General features: G+C 55.1%; 2 protein-coding genes across 5 annotated transcripts in view; one reads left to right on the top strand and one right to left on the bottom strand.

Annotated features, from left to right (window-relative positions):
* The window catches only part of CMKLR1 (chemerin chemokine-like receptor 1), a 55353-nt gene extending 42768 nt beyond the window's left edge, over window positions 1-12585 (bottom strand). For both annotated transcript variants that reach the window (XM_026114424.2, XM_026114427.2), the window contains exon 1: window positions 10922-12585. In XM_026114424.2, the coding sequence (XP_025970209.2) occupies window positions 10922-11008 (87 nt within the window). In that variant the 5' untranslated portion in view covers window positions 11009-12585. The remainder of the gene's footprint in view (window positions 1-10921) is intronic.
* Window positions 12586-12799: 214 nt separating this feature from the next.
* FICD (FIC domain protein adenylyltransferase) lies at window positions 12800-16816 on the top strand. Of its 3 annotated transcripts, none has more exons than XM_026114421.2 (3): window positions 12800-12850; window positions 13697-14038; window positions 15048-16816. In XM_026114421.2, exons 2-3 carry the CDS (start codon window positions 13747-13749, stop codon window positions 16121-16123), a joined length of 1368 nt encoding a protein of 455 aa, XP_025970206.1. In that variant the 5' UTR covers window positions 12800-12850; window positions 13697-13746; the 3' UTR covers window positions 16124-16816. The 3 variants fall into 3 exon arrangements, with proteins under 3 accessions (XP_025970206.1, XP_064377966.1, XP_025970205.1); XM_064521896.1 differs by having other exon boundaries at window positions 12805-12872; XM_026114420.2 differs by lacking the exon at window positions 12800-12850 and adding an exon at window positions 13414-13584.
* The last annotated feature ends 265 nt before the right edge of the window (window positions 16817-17081 follow it).

The raw sequence follows: 17081 nt of genomic DNA, 5'->3' as shown, positions 1-17081 counted from the left end.
AGAGGCCTCAGAAGTGCCGAATCCTCGAGCAGGTGATGCTCAGCGTCAGGCCGGCAAGGACAGGCGTTAGCCCTGCACCGAGAGGCTCCCACAGAGTCTCGGCTGTGCCGGTTGCTCCGGGGCTCCGGGAGCCCAGCTCTGCCCGCAGCCCCATGCGGCTCCGTGCAAAACACAGCTACGATTTGTAAGGCTTCCTGTAGGCCAGAAGATGGTTGGTCTACAGTCCCTGCCCTGAGAACCTCTCTGGTTCTGGAGAGGACCAGAAGTGAGGACAGAGGAAGGAACTAGAAATCGGTTTTGCTTTCAGAGGAAGGGGGGAAGGCAGGAAGCGCGGGGCCAGCTCCGGCTCCGGACACAGCAGGATTTACAGCCCTCTGCCGAAGCCTTTCGTACCCACGTTGCACCTCCAGCCAATTCAATTTAATCAAATTGATTTCTTGGAACAAGCTGCGCCTGAGCCACGAGATGTATTTACTGCAAGATCTTTCGAGTGACAGTGCTAATAAATGCCAAAGCGGAGGTGTGCACGACCCCAGGGGAGCCCCAGCGCAGCGCAGGAACAGCCCGTCCCTGCTAGAACTTGCCCTTCTCCCAGCAACAAGATTTACCACCATCCGAAACTCCCCTGCACCGCGTAAGGTGGCCTTCGCTAACGCCAACCCGCAGCATCCCCACCGCTTCCACTTGGCGCAAGGACGAGCCCTCCGTAGGCACCGGGCGGTCCCGAGGCTCAGAGCCCGGGTCGCCTGGAAGCAGAGCGCAGGCACCGCTCACGTCTCCGGAGCCGGGCCCAGCCCCTTGGCCAGAGGCAAACCCCTGCACTGGCGGGGCAGACCAACGCGCCTGCAAGGGCCGAGCGCGGTCCCCCGAGGTCGCCCAGCACGAGGAGGGCCGGGGCTGAGCTCCCTCTGCGTCCTGCCGGCATTTATGGGCAGGCGGGAGGAGGCCGCTGCCCCGAGGCCCGCTCCTCCCTCGGCTGCGCTGGGGGCAGAAAGCACGAGGCCCTTCGGAGGCAAGAGAGCCTCTGCGAACGGATCCAGTGCAAGAGCTGCAGTCCTAGTGCTTTTCTGCCCCGCCCGATTCCTTATCCAGTCTCTAATGTCCTGCTACTAAATACAAGACAGTTTAAAGCAAAAGAAAGAAAACCTAAAAATCTATTCCAGATGATCTGGAGGGGAAAAACCCCTATCTTTTGCCAAAAATCTAGGATTTTGCTTTCTCAGGCCTGAATTTCAAACTCAGAAAGGTCATACCTCCCACAGAGGCAACTGCAGTTTGCTTTGCTCTTTTATCATGGCTAGATTCACACGGTTTGCAATCCCAGCGCCTTACACAAATCCAAGACTACTGTGCTCTTGCATCACCCTCACTGTCAAACCACTCACCGAAATCTTTGGTGCAAAGCACAAGAAAAGAGCAAGCTCTCCCTTGAACTTGAGCATCGTTAGGATTAGTCACGTTAGAGCAAGCCTGCTAGGACACGTCGTGGCCAGCCCAGGCGAGTACCACCCGCGCGTCTCCAGCGACGCTGCCCCTGCTTTCGCCTTCTCTGCTGCCTCGGTCTAAACACCCTTCAGCCCACGGATGAACCCGAGCCCTTTTGGCCTGCGTAAAACTAACCGTTCGCAAGAACTCTGCTCTGGAGCCACAGCTGGATGGTTTTGAAGACTCACTCCTTGAGGAGATTCCGAATATTTCCCACTTTTCTCACAACTGGAAATAGAGAACCTCCTTTTTGGTGCTATTATTGTTTGCATTCCTGGATTATCCAAACACTACTTGGATGAAGACGTGAATCGGAAATTCAACCATCTCGCAAACGCCAACCATTCCTGCCAGACGCTTTTCAGCCACCCTCTCCCAAAGCTATGCATCATGGGGCAGCAGCTTAATTGAAGGCCAGTCCACGAGGTCATTTGCATTCACAGAAATACGTCCTACAAGGCTTTTACACTCTCTATCCAGCATTTTCGCTAGCTCTGAAAACATCAGTAAACAGCCTTATCAAATACAAGGTTAGTCACGGCTTGTGTTTTAGCAGCTGCTGTATTACCGTTGACCTCTCCCACCTTACTCTTACACGCTGCTCCATCCCCGCTCCCAGCAGTCGGCCCTGCCGGAGCACTCCCATTTCACTGGCAGAGGCGGGAAGGCTCCAGGTTGCTGGACCTGCTGCTCTAGGGCTCCCCGCACTTCACACACGAGCGACTGCGGTCTGCGTTTCCCAAGCGCAGACGAGGTCTCAGAACACGTCCCCTGCCACAACCGGCTCTGTGCACAGGTGGTTTCTGCCCCCAGCGCTTTGCACGAGAGGTGAACAAGAGGGGACTGGGGAGAAACTGAATATAAATAGCACAACCCAGTTCTGACGCTGCCTTAGGCTTCGAGGACAAATGGAGGCTTAGAAGCAACTCTGCACACTCGAGGGAAGCTGATCAAAGACCAGCGCTCTGGAAGGAGTCGGTTTAGTGCTGCGCCGTGTGATGCAGAGCACAACGCTGGACGTGTCACGGTAGCCAGGGCTGGAGCAGCTTCTCACGGCAGCACGCTGCTCGAAGTGCTCAGCACAAAGGGACACTGGAAAGGCGACATATTTCTCAACATCTAGGCAGGCGGCTTGCTACAGACCCCAGAGGATCCCGGGCGCTGGTATTAAAGCACTTAAGAAAGATTGCAAAGATCTGCTCTAATTGTTCATCCTAGTGAAATACAGGGAAAATAAACTTCTAGAAATCAAAGGCTAATGCATGAAGCAGATGTGCCAGCAATGATAAGGCAAAGCAAGGCTTTTAGAAACCAAATTTGAGCTTTGCACAGATTAGACATTAAAATGAACTCACTTAATTTCATGCCATATGCAAATCTTTACCAGCTGTCAGCTCTGTAATCACTGGAGACTAAATGTAATAACTAAACAAGAACAAAAATGCAGCAAAGATTGGGTTCTGCAAAAGTCCATTTATTAGCAGTTTTAAGGCCTGGGAAACCAGGCAGCATGCCCAGCCTACTGCCCGCGTCCAGGGATGCATATAACCCCAACACCAGCAGGATTTCGCCTCAGTGAAACATCCGCAAATAAAGTAGCCAAAAATGATGAGGCTACTACTCGCTCCTGACATTTAAGGGTTCCCACAGGAGCTACAACTGCTGCTTTTGCACGATCCCACTCCCACTAATTCGGTAGCTGGACCAAATGAGTGACCCAGCTTTCCCGGAGCAGAGGCCAGGCGAGCACCGGCATCTTCCCAGACCACAGGCAGATGGCACAGCAAATGGCTGTCTCCATCCTCAGCCTCTTCTCTTCCTTTGAAGCCCTGGATATATGGAGCATATGTGCCAGGACAACCAGGAGTCCATAAATGCAGGGTGAGGAGGAACATTCCTGCTTCCCTCTAGAGCAAAAAGCCTTTAAATGCTGCTTCCCACGTAAGCGGAGAGCATCACCCTGGCTCTCAGCAGTACTGACCACACAGCTGTGGCAGGCAGCACCGGCAGGCCACACCGTCACTCCGTCCCCGAGGTGTACGGAGGGGCTGTGCCGAGTTATCGCCCAACGTTGGCCGGTTACTGAAACACTCAGCGAGCACCGCTTCTCCTGAAGCGATTCCACGGGGCTCTCAGCTCTTGCCTGGAGCCATTTGCCACGTCTGGGAGAAACGGCAGTCTCTCGCAATTGCCTCCAGACCGGACGAGCCTCCGAGGAGAGGGAAGCTCTTCGCTCCTCCGTGCAAAGGCACGGCGCCGGCCCAGCCAGCGAAAGCAGCAGACGCATCCCTGCTTTCAGGATCTGAGCTGCATCCAGCTGCCAGCAATGCAGGATGCGGCTCCTATTCACCCGGCGTTAGCTGATCATTAGCTGCGCACAGCGCAGAAGCAAGCTGCAGTTTTTGGAGCGCAGTGAAAGGCAGGCGAGGAAGCCGCAGCGAGGGACGGCAGAAAGCAGCTCTGTCTGCGACGGGCTGCCACTCACCCACCGCGGGGCCGCAGGGGCGTCGGATCCAAGCACCAGAAAGCGGTAACAAGCTGTCTGCAAGGCAAGAGACGATGGCAGCGCTTCGTCAGAAAGGCTTCCTCGCAGCCAGCACAGCAACGGGTCCAGACAGATCACCTTGGCTGCCAGACCGCAGACAAGTGCGCGTGTGCGCACCGGCTTCACCGGGTTTGTTTCCATGGTGCTGGCGCTTCACCCCGGGGAACCGCGCACCGAGACCTGCTCCGGCAGCGCGCTGCGCCCACGCCCCGGCCGGGAAGGAGCTGCGCCTCGCAGCACCGACGCACCCCTCGTTTCCACTTCCCTTCACCCGAGGTGAACGAGGAAAGCAGCAGGCCGCAGCCCACCCCAGCACCGCTCCCCCAGGAACCCGCGGCCGGCGGCGAGGGCTCTGGGACCGGACGGCGCGTGCTGAGCACACGGCCCGGCTCTGCTGGCGTCCCCGGCATCGGCAGGGCAAAGACCCACACGTGAACGACACCGCGAGAGCTTCCTCGCGCTGCCACGCACCCGGGAAACCTGCCCGTGCCTGTGCCCATGTCGCATCCCGCAGGCAGATTTACACGCAGCGCCCGCTCAGCCGCTTCCCGGCGAGGGCCATAAAGCCCAGCAGAGGAGATTTAACGTTGCATTTCCAACGTAATTAAATCCGGCCATATAAAGTGAAATGTTTAGCAACTCCAATTTTTGCAGAGTGCTGGAGGAACCTGATAAAAACGGAGTTACACTGCCGGTCATAAACAGGGACTGTTCTGTTCCACTGCCGGTAGCAGGTAGAGGGGAGCCTGAATTTTAATTTGGAAGAATTGCAGAGGACACATTTTATTTAGCAGCATGCAGGGAAATAAGATCCACAGAAAGCTGTGAACTACACATGCCCCCTTCCTCCGTATTTCCGAGAGGGCTCTCTAGCCAGCAGCTACGCTCTGCCGAGGCCCCAAACAGCAAAGATTGCTTTGCAAATCCATTAATTCCGACTGTTGCTTTGTTTGTTTCCAAATGTCATTGCTGAAAAAATAATCATGCAGAGTTCCTGAGGTCAGATCTACATTTCAATGTTACCAGCTACAGAGATGTTTTATGATTTATAAGGATCATCTACCACTGATCGACACACATGAAAAGCCACGTGAATATCCCAGTCTCTGGGAGCCTTGGGAAACTCGGATTCATGGAGAAGCAAAGCTGGAGTGGCTGGCATTTATCGAGGCCTCTGCGCCAGAGCACCTGCTTCACCTCCCCAAGGTTTTGGCACCGCAGCAGCTCTCGAGGCTGCGTGTACGGAGCCTCATTACCGGGCAGGGCTGCGGGAGCCCAGGGCAAGCAGGGGCCCTCATGGGCAGCCCACGGCGAGCAAGACGGAAACATTACAACTCAGTAAGAAAGGGACTCCCAGCCCTTCCTTCCGAAAACAGCAATAATAGAAGACTTGATGGCTGAAGGAAGAGCTGGCCTCCAAAGCCCGTCAGCTGGCCAAGGCATTTGGCCAAATACGGTGATTAAAGACCCCGCCACACTGCAAAAGCCTTATTTTCCCTCAAGGCCCGGTGGTCCCGGCTTCACGAGCCAGGGAACGGGCAGTGCCCTCCGGGACGAAGGGCTGGGTTACGGTGCCAGCGTCCTGCTGTCCCAAGACACATTCCCTGCCCTGCAGAGACAGAGGTAGCACGGAGATTCGCTAACGCACGGCTGCTTTACAGCTCCTGTTTGCAGAGCAGGAGGTGCGTTTCTTTGTATGGGGGTGTGCGCGCGTGGTCGGATACGCGTAGCTCCGCAATAAAGACTGCAAAGACAGCAGGGAATTGCAACAGGCAAAATATACCTGCTGCTAGCAGGAGGAAGAGCAGGGAGCCGAGAGCAGCGGGGAGCATCACGGAGCACAAACCTGCCCTCCCGTAGGGAGCACCCAGGCTGCCAGGGCCTTTCCCGGGGGATCCTGCTCCCGCTGAGCTGCCCGGGGCAGGGCAGCAGCTCGGCAAAGCCACCACTTCCCAGCTACGGCCCACCAGAAAGGCTGCTCCGAGCCGGCGCTCCCCTCCGTGCCATCCCTCCGCCTTCCCCAGAGACCCCCGGTGATGCCGTTCCCCCCCCCCGGGGCTCCTGCCAGCCCGGCGGCAAGGGGGGGGCAGCAGGCAGCCGCTGCGCCAGCGCCCGGGGGCCAGGACGCCCGGTGCGTCCCCCTCCGAGCCCCCTGCCCCTCCTCGGCCACCGCTGGGGCACCGGAGGCCCCCCAGGGACCCGGCCGCCCCCTCCCTCTCCGCAGCGATCGCAAGCCCTACCCTCTCCGGCGCCTTTATTTTATTCTTTGGGCAGTTAGGAGAAAGCCTCCCATCCGCGGCCCCGGCTGCCTGCAACCCACCAGCTCTCGACTTCAGCATCAGTCTGCGTCGCTGGCGTGGGCGAAGGCTGCCGCAGCTGCGGGGCCCGGGCTGGCACCGAAAAGGTGTCCCAACCTCCCGGGCTGAGGAGAAAGACCTTCCCCGGGGGGACGGGAACAGGGACGGCCGCCGCAGAGGAAGAGCCTCTGGCCGGGCAACAAGGCCCGCTTCATCCTCCAGCTGCAAAGCCTCCTGCAGCTGAACAGCACCAAGAAAAGAAATAAAAGGAAGAGCAAAGAGGATCTAGTGGTTCCCAGAGCCGTGCTGAACAGAGAGGGCATTCTGAGGACGGCCCCGGAGGCGAGAGCCGCAGGACATCCACGATGAGAAGGTTTCCCAAGCACAGCGTGGCGTGGGGCCAGCGCGGGGGTCTCCCCTGGACCCCCACCGGAGCACAGGCCCTGAGAGCCCCCGACAGCACCGACTGACCCGTCCTGCCCGCGGGAAGGGCCGTGTCCAGCCCTGGCCCAGCCAAGCCAGTGCCACCTTCACATCAGCAAGCAAAAGTGCCACCTCTGAGCCTCGAAAGCCGCTGCCTCGTCCTGCCGAGCCGCCGCAGGACACCCGCGAAGCTCCGGCAGCACCTTAGCAGGGGCGAGCCGAGAACCTTACGCAGGAAAACAGCTCCCTTCGTAATCTGCTCCCACAAAACTCCTACCCTCTTGCCTGTTTTAGCCCTCTTGTCCTGGATTACAAGCCCTAGAGACGGCGACTGTACGGATTTTTGACTACTGAATAATGCATTTTGCAGACAAGACCCCAGCGACAGCGTGCTTGCTGCAGTAGGTCTGAATCCTGCTTAACAAGCACCGCTTTTCCGCATTTTTAGCTGACCCCGCCACGCACTTGGCCAGAGGAGCAGGGAGGGGAAAGCAAGAGCCCAGCGGAGCATCTCGCCCCAGAAGACCTCGTTATCCCAGGAGGTCTCGGCTGCCTCCTGGAACCGATTAAACCAGCTGGAGCTGGGGATACCTGGCACCTCGCAGGATCAAACCAGGGAGAGGAGCCCGCGGGAGGCAATTTCCCTTCTGTTATTGACATGCAGATCATCGGCGCAGCAGCTCACGGCTTTAATGTATTTCCAGATTGCCTGGCGTGGAGTCACATTAGTCAAGTATATGTGGCAGTTAGTCCAAAACGATTCTTATTATAGAGTCAGCATTTCTACACCAGCTTCAAGGACAGGCCGGAGACAAGTGTTCAGCCAAGCAGTCACTTGCCTTATCCCTCTCTCAGCCCCTCGGAGGCAGAGCTGCCACAGAGTTTGGCACGTAAACGGCACGTAAACGGCACGTAAACGGCACGTAAACGGCACGTAAACGGCACGTAAACGGCACGTAAACGGCACGTAAACGGCACGTAAACGGCACGTAAACGGCACGTAAACGGCACGTAAACGGCACGTAAACGGCACGTAAACGGCACGTAAACGGCACGTAAACGGCACGTAAACGGCACGTAAACGGCACGTAAACGGCACGTAAACGGCAGCGAAGGCCCTAGCAAGGCTCCGTGGCACAGAGATTCCCAAGAAACGCCCTTTCCAGCCTGGCAACACACGAGACTGCAGTTTCCTACCCGTCAACTTTTGAAAAAACTGATCTTTTTCACTCAAAGACACCTGCCGAGAACCCTGAACCACCACCAGAAACAACATTGTTCTCTCCCCCAAAATACGCACCCACTTTGAAAACCTGAACAGGCAAAAGCTTTAGTTTTTCAAATTTTAAGTTTTCTCCCAGTTTTCCATAGCTGCCAGCACCATGACTGAGAAAAGGCTTCACAAATATTAAAAGAGGGAGCTGTCCCCCGCCCTGCCCTTTCCACGCGGTCTCCTGCCAGGCAGATCGCCGGCCGAGCGGTATTCACCGCTCCACTTGGATGGTTATTCCCGCGCCTCACTGCCTCTCAGATGTTCAAACCCGGAGCAACGCACAGGGGATTGGAAACCTGTGCTGTCTGCAAGGGCAATAAGGAAGAAGCTTTTCTTCCACACAGATGGGACTCCTTATTCCCCTCTTCCCTCTCAATTGTGTTTCTCATTACACACAGACATGCCGGGGTAGCTTTGCTTGGGACCTGCTGTTTGGAACAAGCTTAGCGCTGTGATGTGAGAACAGCTATGAATGGCTGCGTCCCAGCCTAGCCGGAATAACACTGTGCTCAGCTGCAGCATCGCTTTGAAAGTTTTCCTTTTGTCTCTTTATTCCCAGTGCCGCAAACCAATCTGTCTCAGAACCTCATTCCTCATTATTCATTACGAGAGCCCACAAAGCCCTCTGTTTCTGCCCCTCTCGGCGCTTTGTTTCCAGCCATCTATTCAGTCCTGCATTTGTGTATCTTCGATGTTTGCACTGAGAGCTTTAAATTGTTCACTTAGCCTTGAACCCCCTCGCTGGCTGCCTTCGCTTTGCAGCTAGCAGCAGTAATCACCACAGCGCAATCTGGCTCTCGCTTTTTGCTTACCCTTCTATTTTCTCTTTAATTAAAAATCCCTTTGGTCTTTGCACTGCTTGCTAGCACTCAGATCTGGGACATCGCTTCCGCTTGCCTTGTAAACAGCGCAACTGAGAACGTCGGAACCGTTTTTCACCGCAACCTTGCTCCGACCCGGGTGACAGCTTTACCACCAGGCGTTTGATCTCTTACTTGCCCATCTGTTCATTGATTAAAATCCCACACTTCAATATGCAATTCCGTCTCTGCAACCAGCCGTTTCCCCTGCCTGCAAGACCCTTAAACAGCCCGTGTGCCTTTCCCAAGCGATGCTCTCAAGCGTACCACGGCACTCGGGCTAATCCAAGAGCCGGGGGCAGCCAGCTGCAAGCCAGACCCTCCGGCATCGCCCCGGAGCACAGGAAACAGCTGAACCCGGGGCTGGAGAAGGACGAACCCCCCGCGGCCGCACGCAGCGTGCCGGTGTGCTCGGAGCACGCTGGCCTGCAGTGCACCATCTCCGGGCTCTGCAGCACGAGTCGGACACGGAGGCTGGGTGGGGAGAGGCAGACAAGTCTTCCCTTCTGCAACGATTTTTTTTTCCTTTTAACATGCTGCCCAAGAAAGCCAGAAAGAAGCAACACTAAAATTTCTGTTTTGTCACCTCCCATAAATTTGGGAGATGCAGGATTATCGCAAGGTTCAGCCTAATGGCTACAGTCGGATGCAGCACTACGCAGGCTTTGCAGACACGCAAGAGCTGTACCGCCAGCAACAGCTATACCTCACCAGGAATACAGCCGGGAAACCGCCTCGGAGCGCACACAGGCAATTTTCACCCAGTACAAACAGTTCCAAAGGCAAACCAGAGCCTCTCTCAACCTTAATGTGTTTTTCATGATCACTCCTCTGAAAGCAGAGGGGGATGAAGGTCCGGGGTGGGGGGGAGGCTGCAGCACACGGGGAGGTTTCTGCCGAGCAGCAAAATGAGTCACTGCCATCTACCGGCAAGGATCCCCCTGCTCCAGATTCACTGAATTTGGCCTCAAATATTAAGTAATAATAACCAGCAATGGCAACCCGTGAGCCGGCACCAATCTGCACGGAGGTGTTACATAAATGCTGAGAATCAGCAGCGCTAATGACATCCCCGAGGGACAGCAAGGCATCAAGCAGTCTCGGAAAAGGACTTCTCCAAGGCTACCGAGAGGCACCAAAACCAGGATTAGATGCCAGGCGTGCCTGGCTACCAGTGCTGCTCTCCTCCGTTTCACCAGGCTCTACATGTTCTGCTCACCAATTTTAAAACAAAAATACATCATTTCTTACAGTCTCTCTGTAATTCTGCTTGGGTACCATATCATCGGCACTGAGGGAGATACCCATCTCTGTTAGCTGCCTTTCAAGAGAAAGCTGCAGAGCTGCTCATCCTTCAAATGCTAATTATCCCCCAAACGTCTTCCTCAGCATTAACAGGCCCTGGCAGGCCCCAAACAGCCAGCGGACACGGTAATTTCATGCCGCAGGAACTGCCGTGGGCTCCATTTGCTGCTGAGCGGTCTCAGAGCTGAGGTGCTGTCAGTCTCTTTTTAGGGACACTGGTTGGACTGAGTTCCTCAAGCTGCTTTTGTCAAGGCTGATAAAATCAATGAACATCTGAGAGCCCCAGCACTGCGTGGTGACTGCTTTTCCCACTGCTGCCTGAAAACAAGTAAGAAAAGGAAGATACTCTCTGCACCCAACTCTGCGATAAAACATGAGATTTTTTCCACAGGGAGCATGGCCAAACACTGGAAGAGGGGCCCAGAAGGGGTGAGCAATCACTGCCCTTGGAGATACCAGACCATGGCTGGACAGGGCCCTGAGCAACCCGGCCTGACTTTGAAGCTGGGTCTCTCTGCACAGCCGGACCAGATGACCTCCAGAGGTCCCTTCCACCTAAATTATTCTGGGAGTCCATAACCCTAGAAACCTCCACGTAACACAACAGCAGCCCTAACTCTGAGCTGACGTAGAAGACGCAGCACAGCCGAGGAGCAGCACAAAGCCAACCCGGATCACACCGCTGAGCTCACTGCCCCGTACTCGGAGGAGAGGTTCCTCTTAGCGCTCTTACCTGAGCACCGGCAGCAGGTTCCTTGGTCGTTCGGGTGCAAAGGCAGCTTGTTTCCCATCCGTGGAAGTCCACCATCTGAACAGACATCACGGAAGAAGTAGCTCTGAAAGGTCTGCGTTCCAGTTGCCATTTGGGAAATGGGGTCCTGGTCCTCCTTTTTGGTAGGAGCAGCGATTTACTAGCATGTACTCCCAACTGGAGGGAGGGAGAAGCGAGGCTTTGAGGAGCACCACCGGAGGGAGGGAGGAAGGAGTGCTATATCTGTGCTCAAATCACCAGGACGCATCTTGGAGCTGGCTCCTTCCCCTGGTTCTGCAGCAGACAGGTACACGGGCAGGCCCTGGGGATGACGCACGTCCTGCTGAGGGAGCATCAAGCCTGCCCTTGCCGTCCCCAGCTCAGGTTTGCCTTACTCAGCTCTAAAAAACCATCCAGCTTCTACAGGGAAACTGCTCTAGCATTTAATACCCCTCTCAATCACTCTTATCAACTTAACTCTTCTGCCTTTGCATATTATGGCCACCCTTATCTCCTCTTTTCTGCTAAAAGCACCACTTTCTTCAAACTTCCCTCATAAGTCATGTTTTCTAGGTCTCGTGGCATTCTGCTTATTTCCTGGACTTCCTCCAGTCTCCAGGTCAGGCAGGGCAGCACCCGAAGCTGGACAGAGGGAATTAACTACGTCCGCCTTCGCTACCCTCCTCATCCACAGCCTCTAGAGAGGCGTTGGCTTTTCTGGCATTGCCGCATTAACCCACCTTCCACTTCTGAGCCATTACAACCCCCCAATATTCTGCACAACTTGCCACTTTCCCATGATTCCTTTACCTGTAATTTGGGTCTGACTCCACCTTCCCAGCTGCACTAGTCTTCCTTGAATTTCATATTCCTCTGAGAACATCGCTTCATTTCATCAAGACCATTTAAGTTTGCCTCTTTCCCCCCCCTAAAGCTCTTGCTAACCCCCAATCTGGCCCCATCGGCAAGCTTTAGATACACCTGCTACTCCTCCAGCCAAGCCAGGGGCAAAGCACTAACCACAAGCAAGAAGATGCAGGTGGATGTCACTCTCCCTGGGAAATACTACCCTAGAGGGACAGAAGCCATCACAGCTGGGGAGCGCTGCAGTAGCACGTATTACAGAGAAATGCAGCACATACAGCCTGCAAAGGAGCAGCCTGGAGCCATTTTCCTCAGCGTTTGCCCACGCGCTGCACGTGGGACAGCACCAAGGGCGGCTACCCGCGAGCAGCGTTTACCGCAGCCCCTTTGCTCTGTTGTCGGTCACACAGAAGGGAACGGACTGCACAGCCGCCATTCGCTCCCGTCAGTCCAGAGCATTTCTTTTTCTGCCAGCGACGACTGACTGCGCTGGCAGCTGGGGGGAAGCCGCCCGTCCCGGCACCAGGCACCGAATCATCCGCAGCTCCCCGCAACGCGTCCTGCTCCCTCGGCAGCACCCCGGGTCCTCGCCCCTCGCACAGGGGAGGGCTGGGCGCCGAGCGGAGCTCCTCGCTGCCCGGCGCGCTCGGAGGAGAGCGAGGGGGCAACGGCCGCCCCAAGGGGCGCAGGCGGCCGGTAACGGCCACCCCGGCGCGTTGCGTGGCAACGGGGGAAGCGGCCTCCACGCGCTTAAATAGGGACTGGCCCGCCCCCTTCGCCTGTCTTCCCTTCTCATTGGCTGTCCCGCCTAAGATTGGCGTGAGCATGAACCAATCATCACTCTCCACGAGCCTCTCCCGCGCCGGGGGCGTGGGGCTATCCGGAAGACGCCACAGGAAGCGGGGAGCAGGAAGGGGGCGGGATGCAAAGGCGAGGAATCTGCTCTGAGCGCCAATGAGAAAGGAGACGGGGCGCGGTTCAGCCAATAGCAGGGCGAGGGGGCGGGGCCTGGAGGAGGCGGGGTCACGAGGCTGAAGCCGGCAGCCGGTGGGTCAGGGCGGCGCCAAAGGTGACGGGCGGAGGGGGGTGGTTTGGGGGGGCTGAGGGGAGCTGGGGGGGACCGGGCTGAGGGGGGGACCTGGGGGTGAGGGGGTCTGGGGGGACCCCCGCTGGGAGGGACCTGGGGGTGACGGGGACCCCGGGCTGGGGGGACCCGGGGTGAGGGGACCTGCGGGTGAGGAGGACCCCGAGCTGGGGGGACCTGGAGTGAGGGGGACCCCGAGCTGGGGGGACCCGGGGGTGAGGGGGACCGCGGGGTGAGGGACCTGGGGTGAGGGGGTGCCTCTGCTGGGGGGATACCGGGAGGTATTAGGGGCCACGGCCTGAGGTGAGACGGGGGGTGGCGTGGGGGCGGCCCGGAGGCAAGGGAGGGCTGGGGGGGACCTCAGGGGTGAGGGAGACCCCGGGTGAGGTGTGGGGGGGTTGGAGCTAAGGGGGATCCGGGGGGATACCAGGCTGGGGAGGAGGGTGGCAGTGAGGGGGAGCCCAGGTCGGGAGGAGTTGGGGTGAGGGGGGCCCAGCTGCGGGGGAGAGCCCGGGGGAAGGTACTGAGCAGGGGGAGAGGCTGAGGCTGGGTTCCCCTCTCCACGCCTCTCTCCAAAAGCTGCGTCTCTTTGTGCTGCTTGTGTTGCATTAACGTATAGTGGATCCCACAGGGATTTGTGTTATGCCGAATATTGCTCACACCCACGCAGTCAGTCCCTGCCCTGATACGCTTAGAGGTGAGGGGGGAAGGTGGGTGCCCGTAACTGCAGCGGAAAACCAGAGCCCAAGCACCACGCTGGCCCCGTGACGCAGAGCGCTCTCTACAGCAAAAGCTGTTTCTCTTTCCAGGTCAGAGCAGCGAGGGAGGAGATGTTTCTCGTGTCTGTCCTGGAAGCAGGATGAATCTTGTGTCTATGGCGACAGATCCTGAACTGAAATGGATAACCCTGTGGGTCCGCATCCGGTGGGCGGCCGTGGCCGTGCTCCTCCTGGGCTCGCTCCTGATGCTGCTGCTGCCGCTGGCTGCTGTGGAAGACCAGTGCCAGGCAGTGCTCAAAGGACTCTCCTTCCTGAAGAGCAAACTGGGGGGCAGCTACTTGGGGATCACCCGATACACAGGCCAAACAACTGGGCTGAGCGTGACCTCGAACGGGTTAGAGCTGCTGGTGCTGAAAGGCAAAGCCTCTCCAGGTAAGAGTCCGTCCCCGCACAGCGCAGGGGAACAGCTGAGTAACCGTGTAACAACAACCAGTGTCTGGGGATCCGCAGCCCCTGCCGGGTGATCTCCACACACCCTCAGACAAGTACTGAACTCTTGCTACCCAATTGCAAATTAAACTCAGCTCTAAATCACCGAGAGGTCACATGTGCCACTGCCACCCAGCTCCCAGGCAGCAGGCTAGCTGCATTCCATTGCTGTGAGCCACAAAGGCGTGAGGGGCTGCTGCTTTCCCAGCACTGCTTAATCGCTCAGAAGTTCCTCCTGTTGTTTTATATAACACTAAGCTCTATTAAGGTAACTGGAGGTTGGAGTTGTGTTTTAATGCACAGTAACCTGGGTTACAAAGCATTACCCCTGAAATTCTGGTGATCATTAAACAGCTGTAATATTCACTTTCTGGAGCGTACACTGGCTGCGATTGTTAGCTTTATCGGACAGGGCATTCCTCTGAAAAACATTCAAAGGAGTCATGATTCTAGCACTCTGTCTTTGATCACATCGAAGCTATTATTACTGGGAAGATGTTTAATACTTCAGCAAAAAAACTGATAGAAGCGCTATTAGCAGCTGTAACGTGGACTCTGCTTATATCCAGAAAACTGGCATTAATGCCATTGAACTTAGTTAAGACCAGGTATCCTCATGCAGAGTAGTCTGGTAGCAAAAGTGAGTTCTGCCAGCATAGCTGCACCTGTGCTGGCGCGGCCAGCTTGAGCTGTGCTGGTCACGGATCACGCCTCGCCACGCTTCCTGCCGGAAACAGCCGTGCCGTCAGGTACGTGGTGTGTAAACACGGCCCAAACCTCTGGTGTTTGCAGGCACCAGAAGCATCTACACCTTGGGTAAAGGCTGGATACAAATTCTTTGCTGCAGCTCTTCTGGATTGGCTTTATTTAATTTTCATATTGGTGACAGTCTTCCAGAGGCTCTCGGTAAAACCCACTTCCCTGTTATCTAACTGCTCGTATTGTCTTTCAGAAGTGAAGTCAGAAGCCAAAGCTGCTCTGAATCAAGCCCTCGAAATGAAGCGTCAAGGAAAGCGGGAGAAGGCCCACAAACTCTTTGTATATGCCCTCAAAATAGATCCTGATTATGTGGATGCCCTGAATGAATTTGGCATCTTTTCTGAAGAGGAAAAAGACATTCTTCAAGCAGACTATTTGTACTCCAAAGCGCTGACCATTTCTCCTTGCAATGAGAAAGCTTTGATCAATCGGGACCGAACTCTACCTTTAGTTGAAGAGATAGACCAGAGGTATTTCAGCATTATTGACAGTAAAGTTAAAAAAGTGATGGCAATCCCCAAAGGCAATTCCGCCCTGCGCCGAGTCATGGAAGAGTCCTATTATCACCACATTTACCACACGGTTGCTATTGAAGGGAACACTCTGACGCTGTCAGAGATACGGCACATCATTGAGACCAGATACGCTGTTCCTGGAAAAAGCCTAGTGGAGCAGAACGAGGTAATCGGCATGCACGCAGCTTTGAAATACGTAAATACCACGCTGGTATCACGAATAGGCTCCGTCACCATCAGCGACATTTTGGAGATACACCGAAGAGTGCTGGGCTACGCCGACCCTGTGGAGGCAGGGAGGTTCAGGACTACCCAGGTGTTTGTAGGGCATCACATACCACCACATCCTCAAGATGTCCAAAAACAGATGCAGGAGTTTGTCCAGTGGCTTAACTCCGAAGATGCCATGAGCTTGCACCCTGTGGAATTTGCTGCGTTAACCCACTACAAGCTGGTTTACATCCATCCATTTGTAGATGGCAACGGAAGGACCTCACGTCTGTTAATGAACCTCATATTAATGCAGGCCGGCTACCCACCCATCACAATCCGCAAAGAGCAGCGCGCAGAGTATTACCACGTCTTGGAAGTAGCCAACGAGGGCGACGTGAGACCTTTCATACGCTTCATTGCTAAATGTACTGAGACAACCCTGGACATGTTGCTCATCGCCACCACCGAATACTCCGTGGGCTTACCCGAAGCAGATGGCAGCACCGCTGGGTGCAAACAAACTATCCCAGTCAAGACTTGAGTGTTGGGGACATTCAAAAAACAGACAAATGTGTAGGAGAACAGAAAGCCACTCAGTACTGCTGCCAAGAAATAACTCAACAGGAGGTGTCACTCTTTAGCATTTCATTTATTTAAAGTTTCTTACATTTGATTAATTTAATGTAATTTATTTATATACATTATGCCAAGCTGACGTGTGAATTGTTGATGTTGAGTGTGTACTGTAACTTGCCCGTGCTACTGGAAGGAGATGGGGAGGGGAGTCAGGAGGGTATCAATTTGCAAATGTCACTCAACAAGCCGCAGTAGAAATAATTTTATTTTTCCTTAAAACTGAGTTTTGAGAAGCCACTTCCATCACAACCCTTTACCTAGTTTGTTGACTGTATTGTCTCACCTTACAAAGTAGCTGCTAGGCAAGACCGTCTTAGCTTTGTTATCCCTTCCCTATCGTCCAACAAAATGTGCAGTTACAACACTGTCCTAGCCGTGTTAATCAGGCTTTACCCCTTTGCTCATGCAAGTTTGCCCTCCTTTTATTTATTACTGCTAATGAAGGAGGCTAACTTCAGCTCAGCAAAGGCATTTTCCCCTTCCATTTCTGTTTTTAGTAGCACTTTGCATGTTTACTTTCAGTTGCCTTTCCTGTGGTGAGTTTGTGCAACAGCTGGGAAATGCTTGGTTTAAGATTACAGTGGAACAAGTGAAGAAATGCTCTCTGGCTCCTTATTTAACTGCAAGATGCTTTTGCTCTACCTTAGACAGCAGGACCACCTGCCGCTCTGAGGCCCCTCCACCAAGCAGGATCCCTGGAAAACTGCAACTGTCTTCACCCATTTCAGCTGAGGGTTTGAAAAATAGCTTGTTTCTGCAACACTGGGGGCAGAAACAGTTATTATACATGACAGTGAGACAACCCATATCAGCCTTTCACTAAGAATTTGTGTAGTGAGTTCTCTACACCCTAAAAATTCTTT

Source organism: Dromaius novaehollandiae, chromosome 17 (genome assembly GCF_036370855.1).
Source record: "Dromaius novaehollandiae isolate bDroNov1 chromosome 17, bDroNov1.hap1, whole genome shotgun sequence".
Classification (NCBI taxonomy): domain Eukaryota; kingdom Metazoa; phylum Chordata; class Aves; order Casuariiformes; family Dromaiidae; genus Dromaius; species Dromaius novaehollandiae.
Note: the sequence above shows the minus strand (reverse complement) of the source record. Positions and strands in the feature narration are given on the sequence as shown.

What these genes read in the sequence shown, in the direction of transcription:
- FICD (XM_026114420.2), top strand. Translation starts at nt 13,530, where the DNA reads ATGCCGAATATTGCTCACACCCACGCAGTCAGTCCCTGCCCTGATACG. An exon ending in CTGCCCTGATACGCTTAGAG is followed by an intron (nt 13,585 to 13,696) that starts GTGAGGGGGGAA and finishes TTCTCTTTCCAG; the next exon opens with GTCAGAGCAGCGAGGGAGGA. An exon ending in GAAAGGCAAAGCCTCTCCAG is followed by an intron (nt 14,039 to 15,047) that starts GTAAGAGTCCGT and finishes ATTGTCTTTCAG; the next exon opens with AAGTGAAGTCAGAAGCCAAA.